This window comes from Aethalodelphis obliquidens, unplaced genomic scaffold, assembly GCF_003676395.1.
Source record: "Aethalodelphis obliquidens isolate GAN/ISIS:26980383/991018 unplaced genomic scaffold, ASM367639v1 scaffold18, whole genome shotgun sequence".
NCBI classification, from domain to species: Eukaryota; Metazoa; Chordata; class Mammalia; order Artiodactyla; family Delphinidae; genus Aethalodelphis; species Aethalodelphis obliquidens.
Genome location: NW_020837962.1, coordinates 11,067,527 through 11,086,792, shown reverse-complemented (window position 1 = coordinate 11,086,792; position 19,266 = coordinate 11,067,527). Strand labels below are relative to the sequence as shown.

The 19,266-nt window shown below is 55.3% G+C and overlaps 2 protein-coding genes and 1 long non-coding RNA gene across 15 annotated transcripts in view; 2 read left to right on the top strand and 1 right to left on the bottom strand.

Moving 5' to 3' along the window:
- Positions 1-2,642, top strand: part of THOC6 (THO complex subunit 6) — a 3,516-nt gene extending 874 nt beyond the window's left edge. Inside the window, exons 2-13 of one of the 2 annotated variants that reach the window (XM_027117652.1) lie at positions 551-666; positions 767-831; positions 922-1,025; positions 1,108-1,145; positions 1,229-1,277; positions 1,399-1,470; positions 1,572-1,674; positions 1,760-1,809; positions 1,899-1,961; positions 2,062-2,172; positions 2,258-2,392; positions 2,472-2,642. In XM_027117652.1, the coding sequence (XP_026973453.1) occupies positions 551-666; positions 767-831; positions 922-1,025; positions 1,108-1,145; positions 1,229-1,277; positions 1,399-1,470; positions 1,572-1,674; positions 1,760-1,809; positions 1,899-1,961; positions 2,062-2,172; positions 2,258-2,392; positions 2,472-2,552 (987 nt within the window). In that variant the 3' untranslated portion in view covers positions 2,553-2,642. The remainder of the gene's footprint in view (positions 1-550; positions 667-766; positions 832-921; positions 1,026-1,107; positions 1,146-1,228; positions 1,278-1,398; positions 1,471-1,571; positions 1,675-1,759; positions 1,810-1,898; positions 1,962-2,061; positions 2,173-2,257; positions 2,393-2,471) is intronic. The other variant, XM_027117653.1, reaches the window with a different exon arrangement.
- Positions 2,643-2,677: 35 nt separating this feature from the next.
- On the bottom strand, positions 2,678-10,325 carry BICDL2 (BICD family like cargo adaptor 2). Of its 12 annotated transcripts, none has more exons than XM_027117642.1 (11): positions 10,237-10,325; positions 8,954-9,093; positions 8,545-8,858; positions 6,081-6,296; positions 5,833-5,949; positions 5,589-5,735; positions 4,509-4,703; positions 4,243-4,392; positions 3,648-3,778; positions 3,276-3,396; positions 2,678-3,175 (listed from the first exon to the last, which is right to left on the bottom strand). In XM_027117642.1, the coding sequence occupies exons 3-11, from the start codon at positions 8,824-8,826 to the stop codon at positions 3,014-3,016; spliced, it is 1,521 nt and encodes a 506-aa protein (XP_026973443.1). In that variant the 5' UTR covers positions 8,827-8,858; positions 8,954-9,093; positions 10,237-10,325; the 3' UTR covers positions 2,678-3,013. The 12 variants fall into 12 exon arrangements, with proteins under 12 accessions (XP_026973443.1, XP_026973444.1, XP_026973448.1 ...); XM_027117643.1 differs by lacking the exon at positions 10,237-10,325 and adding an exon at positions 9,262-10,132; XM_027117647.1 differs by lacking the exon at positions 10,237-10,325 and adding an exon at positions 9,262-10,132 and having other exon boundaries at positions 8,545-8,840; positions 8,989-9,093.
- Positions 10,326-14,339: 4,014 nt separating this feature from the next.
- Positions 14,340-18,853, top strand: LOC113626285 (uncharacterized). The gene is made up of 3 exons (XR_003435111.1): positions 14,340-14,477; positions 14,592-14,762; positions 18,803-18,853. It is a non-coding gene; the product is annotated as an uncharacterized LOC113626285 (long non-coding RNA).
- The last annotated feature ends 413 nt before the right edge of the window (positions 18,854-19,266 follow it).

Genomic DNA, 19,266 nt, shown 5'->3' with positions numbered 1-19,266 from the left:
GCCTGTGCTCCGCAACGGGAGCACAGGCTCCGGACGCGCAGGCTCAGCGGCCATGGCTCACGGGCCCAGCCGCTCCGCGGCACGTGGGATCCCACGGACACGAACCCGTGTCCCCTGCATTGGCAGGCAGACTCTCAACCACTGCGCCACCAGGGAAGCCCCTAGAGCCACTTTTTAAGCGGTTTCTCCGAGGCAGCCCTGTGCGAAGCTTTTTATATACAGTAGCTCATCCAATCGTGACGAAATCTCCAGTGGGCTCCTTTTGACAGTTGAGGAAACGTGGAGGAGAGGCTGAGTCCTTGGTCAACAAAAGTTCCAGTAGGCATCAAGCCTCAACTCTCCCCTTTCTCACCTCCTTCTTCGAGCCACTCCTGGGACTATATGGACAGGTGCCTGCTTGGTGGGCTATAAAAAGGAGAACTGAGAAGTCAGTGCGGTGGGAGGCCGGACTGCGGCGGGAGGCCGGACTGCAGCAGGGGAAGCAGGAAGGAGTGTGTGGTTCAGGGGTCCCAGACGCCCCAGACAGCCTTCATCCAGCCTCTCTCCACAGATGGAAGTATTTCAGGCCCTGCAGCGGCTGCACATGATCATTTTTTCCCAGAATGTCTCACCCTGTGGGAAGTTCCTGGCAGCCGGCAACAATTACGGGCAGATAGCCATCTTTAGGTACCCTTGCCCCTGCTCCCCACCATCCATTAGCTCTGGCACTTGGTCCTCCTGGGGCTGATGCCCCCTGCTTCTGACTCTCAGGCCCCTCTCCTTTCAGCTTGTCTGCTGCTTTGAGCTCTGAGGCCAAAGAGGAAAGTAAGAAGCCCATGGTGACCTTCCAAGGTGGGTGCAGGCATTGAGGCCAGCTTAGGGAACCCCGGGGTGGACGAGAGGAGCAGGACAGGGTCACTCAGGTTCTGTACTTCCATTTAGCCCACGATGGACCCGTCTACAGCATGGTCTCCACTGATCGACATCTGCTCAGTGCTGGGGATGGGGAGGTGAAGGCCTGGCTTTGGGCAGAGATCCTTAAGAAGGTGAGTGTGGAGCTGGGGGAAGGGTGAGGTGCCCAGACCCAGAGAGAGCCTTTGAGGTCACCCAGTGTTTTCCTCCATGAAGGGCTGTAAGGAGCTGTGGCGTCGTCAGCCCCCATACAGGTGAGCCAGGCCCATGTGGGCAGAGGGCATGTGGGGGTGAAGGTACTGCCTCACAAGAGCTGACTCTGCTTTCCCTCTCCCAGGACCAGTCTGGAAGTACCTGAGATCAATGCTTTGCTTCTCGTCCCCAAGGTTTGAGCCCTTTTTAATCGGGGCTCTGCCCTGCCCTGTTTTGGGCTCAAATTTTAATCCTTCCCCTCTCCCTGTTCTGACTTGACATTCTCTTCTGACCCCATCCTTCCTTCTTCTGCAGGAGAATTCCCTCATCCTGGCGGGGGGAGACTGTCAGTTGCATACGATGGACCTTGAGACGGGGACCTTCACAGTGAGAGGGCTGTGGAACTGGAGTGGCAGGGGCGGGGTGGGGGAGCAGGGGCAGCAGCATCCTTCCTGGATCTTGTCCTGACACTGCCCCTCTCCTTGCAGCGGGCCCTCTGGGGCCACACAGACTACATCCACTGCCTGGCACTGCGGGAGCGGAGCCCCGAGGTGCTGTCAGGTGGCGAGGATGGGGCCGTGCGGCTTTGGGGTAAGGGAATGTCTGATTGGAGGGAAAGATGGTGGTAAGGGAGGCTGGGGCAAGGAGGGTACTTTTTATGGTTCTTCCCCCACAGACCTCCGCACGGCCAAGGAGGTCCAGACGATTGAGGTCTACAAGCACGAGGTGAGGGCGCACCCCATGCTCTGTCCTTGTTCTTTCCTGGGCATCTCCTGTGTCTTCACCTCCTCCTCTATTCTCCTCCTCCCTCCCAGGAGTGCTCGAGGCCCCACAATGGGCGCTGGATTGGATGTTTGGCAACTGACTCCGACTGGATGGTGAGCCGGGCAGAGTGCAGGATGGGGTGGCAGCTCCGGGCCCTATCCAGCTGAAAGCCTGTGGTTCATGGCGGCTGGGGACCCCCACCTTTCTGCCCAGGTCTGTGGAGGTGGTCCAGCACTAACCCTCTGGCACCTTCGATCCTCCACACCCACCACCGTCTTCCCCATGCGGGCACCGCAGAAGCACGTTACCTTCTACCAGGACTTGGTGAGGCCCTCTGTCTTGCTTCTGCCAGCCCTGCCCCGCTCCCCCTGCAGCCCTGAACCCTGAGGCCCCTCCTTGTCTTCCACAGATTCTATCAGCTGGACAGGGTCGCTGTGTCAATCAGTGGCAGCTGAGCGGGGAGCTCAAGGCCCAGGTGCCTGGCTCCTCCCCAGGGCTGCTAAGCCTCAGCCTCAACCAGCAACCAGCAGCCCCTGAGTGCAAGGTGGGTTCAGCAAGGGGCAGTGGGGATCCTGGGAGGCCAGGGCATGTGGGCAGGTCAGTCACTCCCCTCTTGCCTCTAGGTCCTGACAGCTGCAGGCAACAGCTGCAGGGTGGATGTCTTCACCAATCTGGGCTACCGAGCTTTCTCCCTGTCCTTCTGACCTCCAGCAACACCCCCACCTCCATCTCAGGGGTTCGGAGTGGTTTGGTTTTTTCTTTTTTTTATACTAATAAAATTTGGGGCATTTTTTTTTCATGTGCTTTTTTCCCAAGAATGGAGGCCAAGTCAGTGCAATGATTTATATATTACTCTTTCTGAGCTTGATACATAAATACCCACCCTCAACCCTGTCCTGGAGCATGCCAGGGGCCAGGGGGCCTAGTCCCTGGAAAAGATAGACTTATATAGATTCGAAACACAGCTCTGCCACACCTGCCCCTGCCACCCACCTGGGGTCCCTGGTCCCCAAAGCTGGCCCCTGCTCCCGGTGAGCCCTTGCCCAGCCTCTCGGGGTGGAGAGGGCACCAGCCGCCTTTGGCAGACAGTCGGGGCCCGTTGCTCCGTTGGCCAGAAGAGGAAAGTGAGCCAAAGAGGGCAAAGGTGGCCCCCTCGACCAGGCGCTCAGGTCCTTCGGAAGAGGTTGCTGAAGAAGCCGCCGGCGGGCCCAGGGCCCAGGCGCAGCGAGAGGCGCGGCGGGTTGCGGCTCGGGGCGGATCCAGCCGCACTCAGCTCTTTCTGGCGTTGTGATCGCAGCTGCTGCCCGATGACCACCTGCATGTCGTCCTGCGGACAGGGCGGCCGGGCCGGCAGGTCGGGTCAGCGTTCGGCACCGCCCCTGCCGGCACCGCCCCGCCGGCACCGCCCCGCCGGCACCGCCCCTCACCTGCCAGGCTTCCAGCTCTTGCGTCAGCGCCACCTTCTGGCGGATGGTGCGAAGCAGCTCCCGGGAGAGGGAGTCCCGCTCCAGAGAAACGCGGCTGAGCTCCAGGGCCAGTTCCAGGGACCTGCAAGAGCGAGGGGCAGAGAGCAGGTACGAAGGCGCTGGGGCCTCAGCGAACAGTGGTGGTTGGGGGCTCCTGGACGCAGGCGGGAGTGAGGCCGCTAATACCGAAACCAGGGAGGTTAGAGGGCCCTTGCATCGGAGTGGGGACAATTATAGCACTCGCGGGAGGGAATCCGAGACCCAGAAAGGCCAGAGTGTCCTGGGGGCCTGCAGCCCCCCCTGGGGCGGTGGTGGATGGTGGCAGATGCTCACTTGTTCACAGCCTCGTCCCGATCCGAGAGGGCACCGCTTAAGATCTCCTCGGGATCCTCCTGCGCCCGCAGTTCCTTCTGCCTTTGCAGCTCCTCCCGCAGGGACTGTAGCTCTTCCCGCTGCAGCGCTATCTGCGGACAGGGTAAGGTGTAGAAAGGTAGGTAGGCCCCTGAGTGCCCCAGCTCTTACTCTTCCAGGCAGCCTGGACTCCAGCTCGCCGCCCTCCCGCCCCCTCCCCCACCCCCCATCCCCGCCTGCTCCACAAACAACCCAGACAGTTGTGGTCCTGTGCTGGAGATGAATTTTCTGAGCGCCTAGAGGGGTGGGGCTGGTCGGGGCTAGATGGGTGGTATAAGCCTGCAGGAAGGATGCATGGAGAAGCATTGGGAGGTGGGACTAAAGGGGCAGTGTAGTTCAGGAAGTCTTCCTGGAGGAGGTGACATACAGGCTGACTCTTCAAACATGATTGCAAGTTTGTTGGGTTGAAGGGCTATCCAGGTAGAGGGGAATTCGTGGGCAAAGGTTCGGAGATGTAGATGGGAAAGAGAAACTGACATTGAGAGGGGCTTTGCGTCCAGTACTATGCTCCCCCCACCTCATCTTGCAACCGGACCACTTCCGCCTCCTTCTCTTCCAGTATTTCCGCTGGGCTCAGGGATGCTCGCTTCCTGGGAGGCTCCAACCTCTCCTCCTGGGGCGAAGGCTGGTGGCTGGATGCCTCTTGGGTCTCTGGGGGCAGAGTGGCCTATTCACCAAAGAAACTGGTCAGTGCAGTGTCAAACCTCGTGGGAAAAAAAGGAGGGACGGAGTCTGCAGCCCTCCTGGATGGTACGTGTAGGGGCTGGTGGGCCGAGAGCTCACCAGAGCATCTCCGCCTCTGTCCGCGTTCTGGTCTTGGTCCTTGCTGTCGAGGCTATGGGCAAGCTCTGACTGAAGCGAGGCTCCTGAGATGTTGGCGTCCTGGAGGCGCGACTCCTCCTCCAGCTCCGAGACCCGCCGCTGCAGCCTCCGCAGCGCACTCAGTGCCTCCCCCGCCTCGGAGCGCGCGAGTTCCAGCTGCGACCAACCCACCACAGAGTGAAACAAGGGCGGTCAGCCAGGTGCTCCCGCCACCGGCATCCCGCGGCCGGCCCACAGGGGGCGCCGGCACGCCGCAGAGAGTCAGGCAGCCCCGCGCGTCCGCGCAGCCCAGCGCTGAAGTTGGCTCCCACTCCCGGATCGCTGGGCTGCCTTGGGCCGCGCAGTTACCCTCGGCAGACACCAATTTCCTCCCCTATAAAGCAGGGCGCCGATGGGTGCCCCGGCTTCAAAGTCTCCCATCACCGTCCCTCCAGTCCCACCCCACCAGGTCACCTCGAAAAGCCCCACCCCCTCCCCCGACCATACCAGTCTACCTTCTAACTCTCTCACTAGTGCTATCATCCAGCATTGACTGATCCTTTCTTCTAAGCTGGGCAATGTGCTGAGTGTCTCACACCCTTACCACAGCCATGTACCATTACATCCCATCTCACAGATGGGGAAACTGAGGCTGGTGTTCCACAATAGTAGGAAGGGACACTGAAATAAGAACCCAGGTAATTTGACCACAAAATGCAAACTCCTGAGATCTCAAACATCAAGCCATACTGCCTCTTTTCATTTCCTTTCCTCCATTTTCACAGCCCAGACCTGGTCCAGGTCCCTATCATCTCTGCCCTGAGTTCTGGCCTCAGCCCCATCCCTGGCCTCCCAGATGCCAGTCTCTGATGCATTCTAAGATTACTGCCCCTGCTCAGTAGCTTATGGCTCCCACTTGCCCTTGTGCTAATGCCTGTGCTCTTCTGGCCCAGCTGTTAGGGCTCCCAGTGACCCAGCTCTGGTGTCTTCTCCCAGGAAGCCCTGAGGCAGTGGCCAAGGCCCTGGCTGGATGCAGCTGCCCACCCCAACCCTACTAGTCACCTCCAGACTGTGCTCATGCCTCTCCCGCCGTAGCAGCAGCAGCTCCTCATGGGTTGCCTGTAGCCTGCCCTGGCCCTTTTCCACCTCCTCACACAGACCTCGAATCTGGGCCTCCAGGTCCTGTCGGCGACTCTGGAGCATCTGATTCTGGGGAAAGGCCTCAGAGCTGGAGTGGAAGGGCTAGGCCAGGCACAGACAGCTCCCAGCCAGCCTTCCAGGCTCAACAGACCCAGCTGGCACTCACCTCCCCCTGCAGACATTCCAGCCGTGTCCTCAACTCTGCCCCAGCCAAGGCCTGGGCCTGGCACTGACCCCGAAGGCCATCCAATTCTCTCTGAAGCTCCTGCTCAGTCTGGGAGGCCTGAGGGTGGGGGGAGGCAGTGGAGCCCTCAGCTGGCCCAAGCCACAACACCAAGCCCAGTGCACCCACTCCCACCAGGACCCAGGTATCTGCCACTCCTTCCCAGGGACCCGGGGTCAGAGCCGTCCCACCTGGGCCAGCTGCTGGCTGAGCTGGAGGTTCTGTTCACTGAGTTCACTGAGGGCGCGTGCCCGCTCCCGTCCGCTGTCCTGCTGCTCAGAACGCTGCTCCCCCAGCTGGGCCCGAAGGGCCTCCACGTCCCCCTCCAGCTCCACAGTCCTGGCCTCCCACTCGGCTCCCCGGGCTGCCAGGCCTCGGCGGAGCTCATGGTTCTCCTGCTGCAGCCGCTGTGGGGGCCGGGACAGAGGGTAGAGACAGGGAGAGGTGAGACTGGAGGGGACGCAGGGAGACAGAGACCCAAAGAAAGTCCAAGGGGAGTCTGAGACAAGCCTGAAAACCAGAAACACGAGAGAGCCGGGGAGGAAGTGGGCAGAGGGCAAGACACAGCCTCAGACAGTAGAGGAGGAGGGGGAGCAATAGAAAGAAGCTTCCAGGAGGAGCTGACCCTGGGCCAGAGTTGGGCGGGGCTCCCTGATGCCCACTCACCTCTGGCTGCCACCAGGGCTTCTGGACCCGAGGGCGTAGGCGCCGTTTGTGGCGCCTGAGTCTGGCAGAATTGAAGCCTCGGCCCATGGCCTCACACACCTGGGTTCCAGGGGCTCGGGAGGTTCGGCCTCTGCCCAGCCTCTCTGCTCCGTCCCTCTCCCCCAGCTCCTCCTGGCTAGCTCCCTCTAATTAACCCTGGTTAGCCACACCCTGGCCCCAGGCCTTTGCCTGCCCTCCCCCAAACCTGTCTAACCAGCAGGGGGATGCTCCTGGCACACCCAGATGCCCAGCTTGTGGAGGCAGGCAAGTCAGGGGGCCAGCGTCTCCTGCCTCCCCGTCATAGACTCTCCACGCAGGAAGGTGAAGCTAATCACAGCTGCTACAATGATTAGCAGGCATTCCTGCCAGGGCCTGTGCTAGCACTTTATATTATTTTATTTACTCCACGAGACTTAGACTCCTTAACATCCTCATTTTACAAATGAGGAAACTGGGCCTCAGAGAGGTTAAAAGCCTTGCCCAAGGACACACAGTGAGTTAGTGGAGCCGGGATTCTAACCCAGGCAGCCAAGCCCTTAACCAAATACTGTGGGGGCAACACAGCTCTAGGATGGAGCCCACAGATTCGGGGTCTGATTGTCCTGGCTGTTGTCCTGCTCTGCTGCTGCTTTGTGGTAAGGCAAGTTCCCTAATATCTCCAAGTCCCGTCCATCCATCCATCCATCCATCCAATATTTCCTGAGCTCACCCTGTTTTGGAGTCTTTGTCAGCAGTAAGTGAGACCACCAAGTTCCGTGCCTGAAGCAGCTTAGAGTCCAGAGGCAAATGGACACTTCATTGAACCAGGTAGTTTCAGAGGGGGAACATTAAGAGCTCTAAAGAAACCCTGGTAAGTGATGAAAAGGAGTGGGGTGGGGTGGGGATCCTTCAGGAGGAAGTGATGTCTGTTGACTCCTGCAGGGCAAGAAGGAAGAGGGCTACAGCAAGGGACAGCAAGTGCAAAGGCCCTGAGGCAATAAGCGTGGGTTGCTCAGGGAACTGAAAAAAGGCCCCCTCTGAGAAGGGACTGCGTGGCTGAGATGACTGACGTCAAGGAGGTCACAAGGGGAGGAGTTTTGGTTTCATTCTAAATGTGAGGGGGAGCCACTGAGAGATTCTGGGCAAGGACTGAAATCTGATTTGCAATTTTTGAGGATCCCTCTGGCTTCCCCATGGAGAAGGGGCTCAGGGGGCAAGAGTGGAAGCTGAGGACCAGTGAGGAGGCAGCTGCAGTGTCTGGGGCAGATGATGGGGCTGCGGCCAGCTTGGAGAGACGGTGAGAAGTGGGTAGACTCACAATCTAGTTTCGAAGAAGAATCAACAGGGCCTGCCAGTGTGGGAGGGAGAGGTCACAGAGATGTGCAGGCTCTGGTCCTACGGCGGGAAGCTGGGGTGGGGACAGCAGGGGATGGGGTCATGGAATCCAGTGCCACTTATGTTGAAATGCCATTAGGTGGCCAGGTGGGGAGGGTGTGGGGCCGACGACATGGATACAGGAGTCAGTGGTGTCTAGGGTGTTTAGGGGACCAGATGTGACCCCCAGGGTGAGAGTGTGGCTGACCACAGCCTGGGCAGAGGGAACTGTTCATATCTCCCAGAGCCGGGTGAGAATTGACTGAGATGATGCATGGAAAGTGCTTAGCCCAGAGCCAGGCAGGCAGAGAGCCCAGGATCTGTTGGCAATACTGCTGAGGAGACAGACCCAAGATTCAGAGAGGTCCAGCAGCTTGCCCAAGGTCAGAAAGCCAGGCAGGGATCTGAACCCAGGTCCTGTCTTGCCCTCAGAGCCCATGTTCTTAACCACTGGGCAACACTGCCAGGGAGGCTGGTCCCAGACCTGAACTGCTGTTCCAGAGGCATCCCCCTGCCTGGCTTTCCTCTCCCTGCCCCCCTGCCTGGTCCCTCCCCTGTCCTCCATACCCCCAGCCCTGCCCTCTGCTGTCAGCTCACTTCCTCATGCTCGGAGTGCTGGGCGCTCAGCATCTCCAGCCGCCGCTGCAGCTCCTCATTGCGCTCCAGAAGCATCTTGCCAAGCTCTGCGGCCAACAACAGGTCTTTCTCCTTCTGCTGCAGCTGCAGGGCCAGGTCCTCGGGCTCCTCAGGCCTTGGGCCCCCTCCCAGGAATGAGTCCCGCCGCTCCAGCATGAAGGGGAAGAAGCCCTCATTGCTGCTGGGGGAGGTGCCCCTGGAGAGCAGCCCGGATGGGAAGCTGGGCCCTTCTGGGGAGCTCATGGTGCCTGCAGTGTCTGTGGGGACAGGTAGGTCTGTGGGGAGAGGTAGCTGCATGACACTCTACACCGCAGCCCAAAGGGGTTCACTGCCCTGCCCCGCACCCCCACCCCCCCCCCCACACACACACACTGGCCAAGACGTGGCTCTCCTGCAGTTCTTCACCTGCCTACTGGCCCTCTCGGTCCTGCAGCCAGGGCCTCCCTGGGCCATGAAGGGTTAATGATCTGTGTCTTGGCTGTCCAGCTCCTTTAATGTCCCCAGGGTAAACTGAGGCAGGGAGAAGCAGGAAAAGAGCTGTCCAGGCTTCTGCCTCTAGCAGATGTTTTCTGCTCCCAGGAAACCTTCTCCCAGTGCTCCAGGACCACACGCCACCCCAGTGACAGTCCCCACCCCCCTCTTCCCATGACCCAGCTGTTCTGGCTCCCAGCCTCTTACCAGCTGAGAAACTCTTCCCAGAACCCAGGTTCTTGGGACTCAGGACTCTGCGATTAGTCCAGCCTCTTCTCCCAAGAATACAGGGCCTTGTGAACTTCCGTGTCCTGAGCCCTTAGCCCCCAGAAATCCAGCACCCTCCCTTTCCAGAAGCCCAGGCCCAAGTTCCCTGCCCCCCAGCCCTCCTGGCCCTTGTTTTCCTATTTTCTCAGGTCCCCATCCTGAACTTAGGTGCCCAGACCCTCAGCCCACCCCTTCTGGATTGCTGGCCCCAGTCCCCCAGGTTCCAGGCCCTGAGTGGGTGGGCGGGCCGGCGAGGTAACAGGTTGTGCCGGCACTGCCACCCGACCGTCCACTCCAGGTTTCTGTTTACTTCCCGCCCGGCTTTGGGGATGGGAGCCTGGTGGCACTCCCCTAGGGCCGCCAGGGCCCGCAGTTCAGGGGCTCCAGGACTCAGGAGGGAGGGGACACATGGGGCTTTCCTGGCATATTACCCCTCTCCAGCACTCCTGAGGTTCTCCACCCCCTATGCGCGCACACACATCTGTCCCTTCGCCTCCTCCCCTCGCCATGTGTCCGACCCTAGGCCTACTCTCAGGACCCAGGCATCAGCGGCAGTCCCAGCCCAAATGCCCCCCGGCCAGGCTGGGGGTCTCCCTGACGTGGTCTCTGCAGGCCCAACACCACTCTGGGACTCAGGGGTATCCCTCCTCCTCACCCCTCCCGGCACCGAGCTACCAGTTATTAGCACCTCAGCCCAGGCGTCAGGGTCCCCACGCCTCGACCCCCAACCCTAGGCGTCGTTAGCCCAGCCACCGCCTTCCTGCCTGCCTTCCTGCCCGCGTCCCCCGTTTCCCGGCCCCGGGAGTCCGGCCCGGCCGCTCCTGCCCCGCCCCATGCCCCACTCGCCCACTCTCTCCGGCCCGGTCCGCCCAAAACTTGAAGGGCCCCCATCCTCGGCGCCCCTTAGGCTCTCACCCGACGACGCCGGGCTCCCTCCGAGGTACCCGCGGCCCCGGTCCCCTCTTCCGGAGACGGCGCCAGGTGAACTGCCCGCACAGGTGAGGGGGCGGTGCCACGGGCAAGGCTGGGGCGCCCCCTGGTGGCCGGAATGGCCAGGTGGGGCCCAAAGAAAGTCGCCTCGACCCAGGTCAGAGCCAGTGACCCATCTTGCCGCCATCGGAAAACGACAGGGCCCATTAACTGACCACCTGCTGTGTGCAGACCCCTGAGTATATATGTCAGCTCCTTTCCCCTCACAACTTCCCTTGTGGGATAGGAAATTATTAACAATAACAACAAATCTAACATGTATTAATGCTAAGTAATATGCTAAGTAATAATATCTTCTTATATGGGGATAACTTCTTTACTTTCATGACATCCTAATGAAGCAGGAACTACTATTATCCCCATTTTACAGATGAGGAAACTGAGGGCCAGGGAGAATCTAACTTGCTTGGGGTCACATGGACAGAACTTGAATGTGAGCAGCACAAGTGTGACTTCAGGGTGTGTGCTCTTATGCTGATTCCCGTGCTGTAGGTGACAGCTAAAGTGACTTGCCCGTAACCACACCTTAGCCTGTGCGCCTCCCAACTTGAGGCTCTCAGTTCCCAGGCTGCACAGAGGCAGAGGCAGAGGTCTGGGTATGGAGAGTGGGAGGATCCAGGCCTGGGTTCTGGGGTCCAGCCCAGTGCAGCCTGGGCATGCGGGGGATGCCCCTGCCGTGGCCTGGTGGCTTGTCAGGAGTCTCCTCAGACTTCCAGGGCTCCCTGGGTCCCTGTAAAAGGGGTTCCTGTCCTGGTGAGTAGGGACAGATGGAGGGCTGGGAGCAATGGTATGCTGGTAACACTTTAACAACAGACTCTCTGGGGAAAAAGAATGCCCTGAGTTGTTGCTTTTGCCAATTTCTGTGCTGTAAGTACTCCCTCCAAAGCTGATTTCAAGCTACTGATGTGACATCCTTGAATGTGGAGATGGGCAGAAATGTCCATAATCAGCTTTTGCCAGCCAGTATCAGCTGGGTTCCCTGCCCCTCTGGCTGGGGGGGTCAGGGCTTCTGAGTCTTGGAGGACTGGAGTCCTATCTGGCTGAGTTTTAGAAAAACAGGAGGAAGATGGGAGCTGGGACTCCTGACTTGTGGGGAAATGGATGCAAGGATTCCTTGGAGGGATGGTTCGGGGGCTGGGACTACTGCGTCCGGGGCTGGGACAAGGTTTCCTGCCAGCACAGAGCAGGGGTACCAATTACATTGCAAAGGGGTCTGTGGGCTGCCTTGCCTGGCAAGGCTACTACATTCTCCCATAGCACCTGTGGGACAGCCTGGCAGACTTCAGAGGGCTGGAGACACCCCAGCCTTGCCTCGGTGCTGCCACCTAACTCCCTCCAAATACCAGGACCACCCGGGGCCCCAGGTGTAATGCACCCACACTCCACTCCCTGAGCCCCCCTCCTGCCAGGCAGGGGGTGGGCTCACCTGGAGATGAAGTGCTCAAGGCCCTACTCCCAAAGGAGGTTCACAGTCCACCCAGGAAGTTGGAGGAGGTGTAGACCTATAAACCAGAAAGGCACCAATAAAACAAACAGCAAAAGAGCTTGGCTCTCGGGTGCTGGCATCACATGGCTTCAATCCAAATTCCAGTTTGGTCACATGTCAGCTGTGTGTACCTGTGTCATTCAGCTGACTGGCCTCTGCAGCCCTCAGTTTCCCCATCTGTAAAACAGAGGCGATCACAGTTCCTAGCTTATGGAGTTCTGAGAATTCAATGAGGGTGAAGTACCAGCGCTTAGGCTGTGCTCATGATCCTCAGCAGGGCCCTAAGAAATGACTCACCACACGTATTACAATGCATTTCATCCTCACAGCAACCCTATTAAGTCATTGCCATTCACAGACAGGTTACCAGCTCAGGGAGGCAAAGTGATTTGTCTGTGGCTGCATAGCCGACCTCTCATCCCAGCTTGCCTGGTTCCCAGCCCCAGTCATTCTTTGGACATTTGAATCTGGCCTCCAGCCTCCCTGCTGGACCTGAGTCCTGGTCTCCAGCCCCTCCCCTGTCCCCCAGCTCCCCTCTCCCCAGCCTCCCTGCTGATCACAGGTGAAGATGGATAAGAGTGACAGAGTGGCCCCAGGGAAGCCCTAGGGATGCTGGGACATGTCCAGATAAGAGCAGGGATGATAATAACCCAGCCCTCTGGTCTCCAGCCACCCCCCAAGCAAGCCAGCTTCCTGGAGCCTCCAAGCTCTGGCTCGGCCCTGAATGCTCTCCCCAGCCTTCCTAACCACCTGGTGAGTCCTGGTGTCTCCTCCCTGGGGAAACCTCCACAGACTTCACAAGGACTTGGGCAGCCTTTGCTGGGCAGCGGAAGCCAGCAGAATGCCCCACCCCCTCCAGTGAGGCAACCCAGGGAATGGCGCACTTCCAGACCAAGGTGCCTCTGGGCTTTTACGACAGATACAGAGTCTATGAACAATAAGTAGTATTGTTTGGGGCATTTAAAACTTTCCTATAAAATGTTTTGCACTGAATACGTTGTTCTGTAACTTGCTTTTTTTCATTTAGCCTGATATTTCCAAGTTTTTTCCCAACTTAAAAAAAAAATTGACTTTATTGGTAGGTATTCATTCCCTAGGGCTGCCATAACAAATTTATGGCTCAAAAAACAGAAATGTATTGTTTCATAGTTCTGGGGGCCAGAAGCCTGAAATCAAGGTGTGGGCAGTGTTGGCTCCTCCTTGAGCCCCTGACGGGCATCTCTCCCACACTGCTCTCCCAGCTCCATGGTCCATCACCCAGAGCTCCCCGTGCTCCTTCCGCAGGTCTTATCCCCTGGAAACCACTGATCTGCTTTACTTTGCCTCTTCCAGATTGCTCTCTGAATGGAGTCTGTGGCAGTGAAAGCACCAACTCCTAACCACAGGACCGCTAGGGAAGTCCCTGCTCCTGGCTGCTTTGTCCCAGCATAATGCGATTCATCCATGTCATACATATCAGTGGAATCAATAGGGTTGAGAAGTTTCAAATCTAAAGGAAAGTTGCTGAAATAACACAATGAATACCCTCCACTTAAGCTCCCAATGGTGGACATTTTGCCACATTTGCTTTCTTGCTCTCTTACAGGACACACACTCGCACACATTTTACTAAACCATTGGCTACTTCACCTTGCATCTCTGAGGACGCAGATATCCCTCTACATAATCATGTACCATTATCACATGTGATCGACTGAACATTTCTCTTTAGACCCCTTTCATCTGAAATACTCCCCTTGCCTTCTTTTTCTTTCTTTTTTTAAATATTTATTTATTTATTTTGGCTGTGCCGGGTCTTAGTTGTGGCCCACAGGATCTTCTGTTGCGGCATGCATGCGGGATCTAGTTCTCTGACCAGAGATTGAGCCCAGGCCCCCTGCATTGGGAGCATGGAGTCTTACTCACTGGACCACCAGGGAAGTCCCACTCCCCTTGCCTTCTTATGTGTCTTTCGGGATATTGACTTTGGGGGGAAGAATACAAGCAGCTGTTTTCCAAAATGTTTCTCAGACTTATCCAGGATAATGTATTTAGATTTAGTTTGTTCTTAACAGCTGTAAGGTATTTCATCCAATGTTTATGCCCCGATTTGTTTCTCCACTCTCCTATCAATGAACACTTAGTCTTCTGGCACTTCTTCAACATTATAAACAATGTTCTAATGCACATCCTTGTACGTAGATCTCCATGGACACTTGGATGGAAATTTTATGCTGTCATCATTCTAGAAGTAGAATCAGTGGGGGGAGGTGTTCCAGTGATCTCTTGCTGGGTAATAACTATCCCACCATTTAGAGGCTTGGAACAGCAAGTTTTTTTTTTTTTAATTATTCTTTAGAACTTTTTTTAAAATTTATTTTTGGCTGCGTTGGGTCTTCATTGCTGCACGTGGGCTTTCTCTAGTTTTGGCTAGCGGGGGCTCCTCTTCATTGCGGTGCGCGGGCTTCTCATCGTGGTGGCTTCTCTTGTTGCAAAGCACAGGCTCTAGGCACACAGGCTCAGTAGTTGTGTCGCACAGGCTTCATGTGGGATCTTCCCAGACCAGGGCTTGAAGCCGTGTCCCCTGCATTGACAGGCGGATTCTTAACCACTGTGCCACCAGGGAAGCCCAGCAATTTGGTTTTCTCTCTCACAGTTTTGAGGGTTGGCTGGGCTCTGCCGGGATCTCATGCAGTTGCAGGTAAGATGGTGGCCGGGGCTGGAGTCGTCAGATGGTTTCTCCGCTCCCACGTCTGGCGCCTGGGCTGGCTGGCTGGGTCAGCTGGGACGAGATAGCGTTTCTTTCTTCACGCAGCCTCTGCATGCGTCTGCCTGGATTTCCTCCCAGCGAGGCTATCCCAGACTCCTCACGTGGCAGCCGACTTCCCCAAAAACGAGGTTCCAAGAAGCCTGGGCAGAAGCTGCCAGGCTTCTTAAGACTCAGAAGTTCCCAGAACCATCACTTCTACAGCATGCTACTGGTCAGGTAAGGCACTGAGTCAGCCCAGGTTCCAGGGGAAAGGAGTGGATTCCACCTCCCCACAGGAGGTGTAGAGAAGAATTTGCAGCCATCTTTTACCTACCACAGAGGTTATACTCTTCAGTTTTATTAAATATCGCCCAACCGGTTTCCAAAGGGTAGGTATGAATTTACACTCTGTAATCAGAAGTCCAACTCCATTTCTGATGTTTGCTGATAGCCTGAAAGCCTCAGGCTTCCCTCTTCCCTCTTGTGTCCCACATCTGGGCAAGCTGATAAGAAGGCCCTGATGCTTGCTCCCTTGCACAGGCAGGAAATTGAATTCAGGAAAGCCCTGGCCAGTGTGGAGGGGCCCTCAATCCAGCCTCACCCCCTAACCACAGTGAAAGCCCCTCCTCACTCTCTCAAGCCATTTCTGACCTGCTTGGGAATCTGCCCTGCTCCTCCCAGGAAGCCTCATTATGTGAGTCATCAATCTTATCCTACTCTCTGGCTATGTGTGACCTCATCAGTCTTCACCTCTGAACCAAATTTTGTGTGGAGGGTTTGATCCCATCATGGAGCAACCAGGAAGCACACTCCTATCGGCAGAGTGTGAGTTTCATCTAGCCTGTACCTAGCTAATACTTGGCATCATCAGACTTTTTAATTTTTGCCAATCCGATGACAAACATGGTGTGAGATAATAGAAAAAATATATATCGGTCTCTGCCCTCAGTTCCTGGTACAAAGCTCCTGAAATCCTTGTAAATGGGGATGCCAGGAGAAGTGAGGTTTTCATTAAGTTGGTGTCAGTGAAGTGGGATTTGCTAGAACTCATGGAAGCATGTGGCTTGGGAAGAGAAAGGATAAAAGGGCAGGGGATGCGGAGATTTTGATTCCTGGTGGCCATGTGGTCACCCATGGCCTGGAGAAGCAGCTGTGCTGTATTCAGGTACTAAAGGTAAAAGCTGGCAATGGAATTTAGGGATGGACCCAACTCCCAGGGAGTTGGTTCAATTGAGGCAGAAGGAAATGAAAACTACTAAGAAAACAGCAAATGATTCAATTGTTTATTGTTATTGGTAACAGCTAAAATGAAATTAAAAGAGAGTGCTGGGTGGAACATTGATACTGATCAGATTTTGGTGAGTCTGAGCTTTGGCCACTAGCCTAATGCCACCCGCTGAGGGAAAAGTCATGCAGGGACAACCATAAGAACCTCTGAGACCTCAGGTCACCAGGAAGGTAGTCAAGGAGAGGGAAGGGCAAAACCAAGAAACTGCTGAAAACAGGGGGACAGTGTGGAGGGCTTTTTTTCATTTCGTGGATCAGTATCATCACTTTCTTGAAGACCCTTTCTTGAAATGGATTGTGAGAGTAACTAGCTTAGGGGCTGTTCTTTGGTTTTGAGTCTGCAGAGTGGAAGGGCATGTCTGGGTTGTTCAGGACCCACAGCTCAGTATGAAAGAATCACAGATGGTTATAAGTGATCCAGACCCACAGGAGGTTATTCCCAAGGGAACAGCCAGCCTGGTAGACTGAATAAAAGCCACAGTAAGGTCTGATTACCCTGAGAAGGAGAACTATCCATCTCGCCCCATAAATGCCAAGTGGAACACTGCAGATGAAGTGGCTGACAACTCTGTATGCTAGCCACCTGGGGCTGGCTTTAAAATGACTTGAATATTCGCCCACAAAATACGCCCCTTACCCCAACCACCCTCTGGTTGGGGGGTGGCCCTTTTGCATGGGTACCCCACATAACCCGACTGCTGCAAAACTGAAAGACAGTTCAGGAAGCCTTATAAATCTGCGGTCCCAGCTCCCCCTCATGGGTCTTACTAAAGAAAAAAAATTAGGTTAATTAACAAGAAAATGGGGGGACTTCCCTGGTGGCGCAGTGGTTAAGAATTCACCTGCCAATTCAGGGGACATGTGTGTGAGCCCTGGTCCAGGAAGATCCCACATGCCGCGGAGCAACTAAATCCGTGCGCCACAACTACTGAGCCTGTGCTCTAGAGCCTGCGAGCCACAACTACTGAGCCCGCACGTGCCTAGAGCCTGTGTTCCACAAGAGAATCCACCGCCATGAAGAGTAGCCCTCCCTCGCTGCAACTAGAGAAAGCCCAGCAACAAAGACCCAACGCAGCCAAAAATAAATAAATAAATTTAGTTATTAAAAAAAAAATGGGGAAAGGCAGAGAGAATCAAGAGACAAGAGACAAGAGACAGGTCTTGGCAGGGTGAACATTTTTAAAGGGTTATTAAGAAATAAGGTGAATAAAACGAATATTAATAGGAATGAAACAAAGAGGAAAACGTGAGGAAAGAAGGACTTCCTTGGTGGTCCAGTGGTTAAGACTCCATGCTTCCATTGCAGGGAGCACGGGTTCAATCACTGGTTGGGATCCGGGATCCCACATCCCGCATGATGCGTGGCATGGCCAAAAAACAAAAAAAATTAGGGGGCTAGCAACCTGGGGAGAAGTCGGACTCAAGTCCCAGAACCAGCTCTGGAGATTCTGCTTGGCCATGAAAGTTTTTAAAGGGGAAAAAGGGGAGGTAATCTCAGTTAATCACTGACTGTCAGTTTCTTTTTCTTTGACCGCACCTCGCTGGCAAGTAGGATCTGAGTTCATTGGAAGAGTGGAGTCTTAACCACTGTGCCACCGAGGAAGTCCCCTCAGTTAATCACTGAGATAGGGGGTCAGAATCATCACCATCTCCCGTTGGGTGCAGCCTTGTCGACTCCTTGTGATCTTTCTTTAGATGCCACCTTGTTCACACAGTTTCTTCACGAGATTACTGAAGGGGAAGCTAGGAAAAAGATCTAGTCATCTGCTAATTCCTTATTCTTCATTTCTATTTCTTTGATCTAAGGAAAGAATCAGGTTAGGCTAAGTGTTGTGTGATCAAAAGATTTGAAAGGTGTGCTTGGGCCGGAAGTTAGTTACAATATGGCTTTGCTAAAGTGACAAGACAAAAGGGACCTCCTGCAGAGAGCTCTTTCCTGCAAAGAGCTCTTTCCTGCAAAGAGCTCTTTCCTGCAAAAAGCTGCTTACAGATCCCATTGTCAGACATCACTGCATTTCTAAGGGATTAGGGGCGAAGGTCCATCTTCTGTAACTTCTTCCTGCTGATATAGGGTGTCGTAGTCTTAGAGTGGAAGATGCTGACATGCTTCTATAACATCTCTTTGCTGACAATTTTAGTTGCCCACTTACATATACGGGCCTAGCGAGCTACAATTTTTTTTTTTTTTGCGGTACGCGGGCCTCTCACTGCTGTGGCCCCTCCCGTCGCGGAGCGCAGACTCAGCGGCCATGGCTCACGGGCGCAGCCGCTCCGCGGCATGTGGGATCTTCCCGGACCGGGGCACGAATCCGTGTCCCCTGCATTGGCAGGCGGACTCCCAACCACTGCGCCACCAGGGAAGCCCGCTACAATTATTTTGACGCCCACAAAGATACAGATTATTATGAGCAATAGTGTTAACCGCATTCTCTTGAGGCCAGTACTTGGAATTGTGCTAGCCAAAGAGTCAGTACTTCTCAAAATGGAGCAGCTTATGTCATGGCTGCAGTCTGGTCATCATGCTTTTTCCCTCTGGGGGACAGTTACAGTATCTGTAAAGCAACTCAAGAATGTGCATCAGACACTGAAAGATTCTATGACTCTATTGTCCTGATCATTAACTACTTGAGCCTGCCCTTTTGTGACTCAGGGAGGCTTGGGAGACTTCAGCTTTTCTACAAACAAGAGGCAGGGGACATTGGAAGGGCCTTTGTACTTGGGGGGAGGCGGGGGTACCGCAGTGTTCTGCTCGGTTTAAATTCCTCCCTTCTGCCTCCCCCTAACCCCACCCAAGCAACCACTGATCTGCTTTCTATCCCTCTAGTTTGGTTTGCATTTGCTAAATATAACTGGAATCATATAGCATGATCTATTTTTTTGTCTGCCTTCTTTTTTTGTTTTCCACATTAACTTTTTTTTCTTATTGTGGTAAAATACACATATATAAAATTTACTATCTTAACCTTTTTTTCTTTTTTTGCAGTACGCAGGCCTCTCACTGTTGTGGCTTCTCCCATTGCGGAGCACAGGCTCCCGACGCGCAGGCTCAGCGGCCATGGCTCACGGGCCCAGCCGCTCCGCGGCACGTGGGATCTTCCCGGTCCAGGGCACGAACCCGTGTCCCCTGAATCGGCAGGCGGACTCTCAACCACTGCACCACCAGGGAAGCGCTACCTTAACCGTTTTTAAGTGTACAGGTTGGCGGCATTACATGCAGTCACAATGCTGGGCAGAAATCACCACCATCATCCCCATAACTCCTTTCAGCTTGTAAAACTGAAACTCTGTCCCCATTAAACACAAACTACCCCTTCTCCCCACCCTTGGCCCCTGGCAGTCACCACTGTACTTTCTGTCTCTGTGAGTTTCAGTACTCTAAGTACCTCATATGAGTGGAATCCTGTAGTAGTTGCCTGCCATTAAGTCTTTTCAAGGACAGTTTCTGTTGATTTTT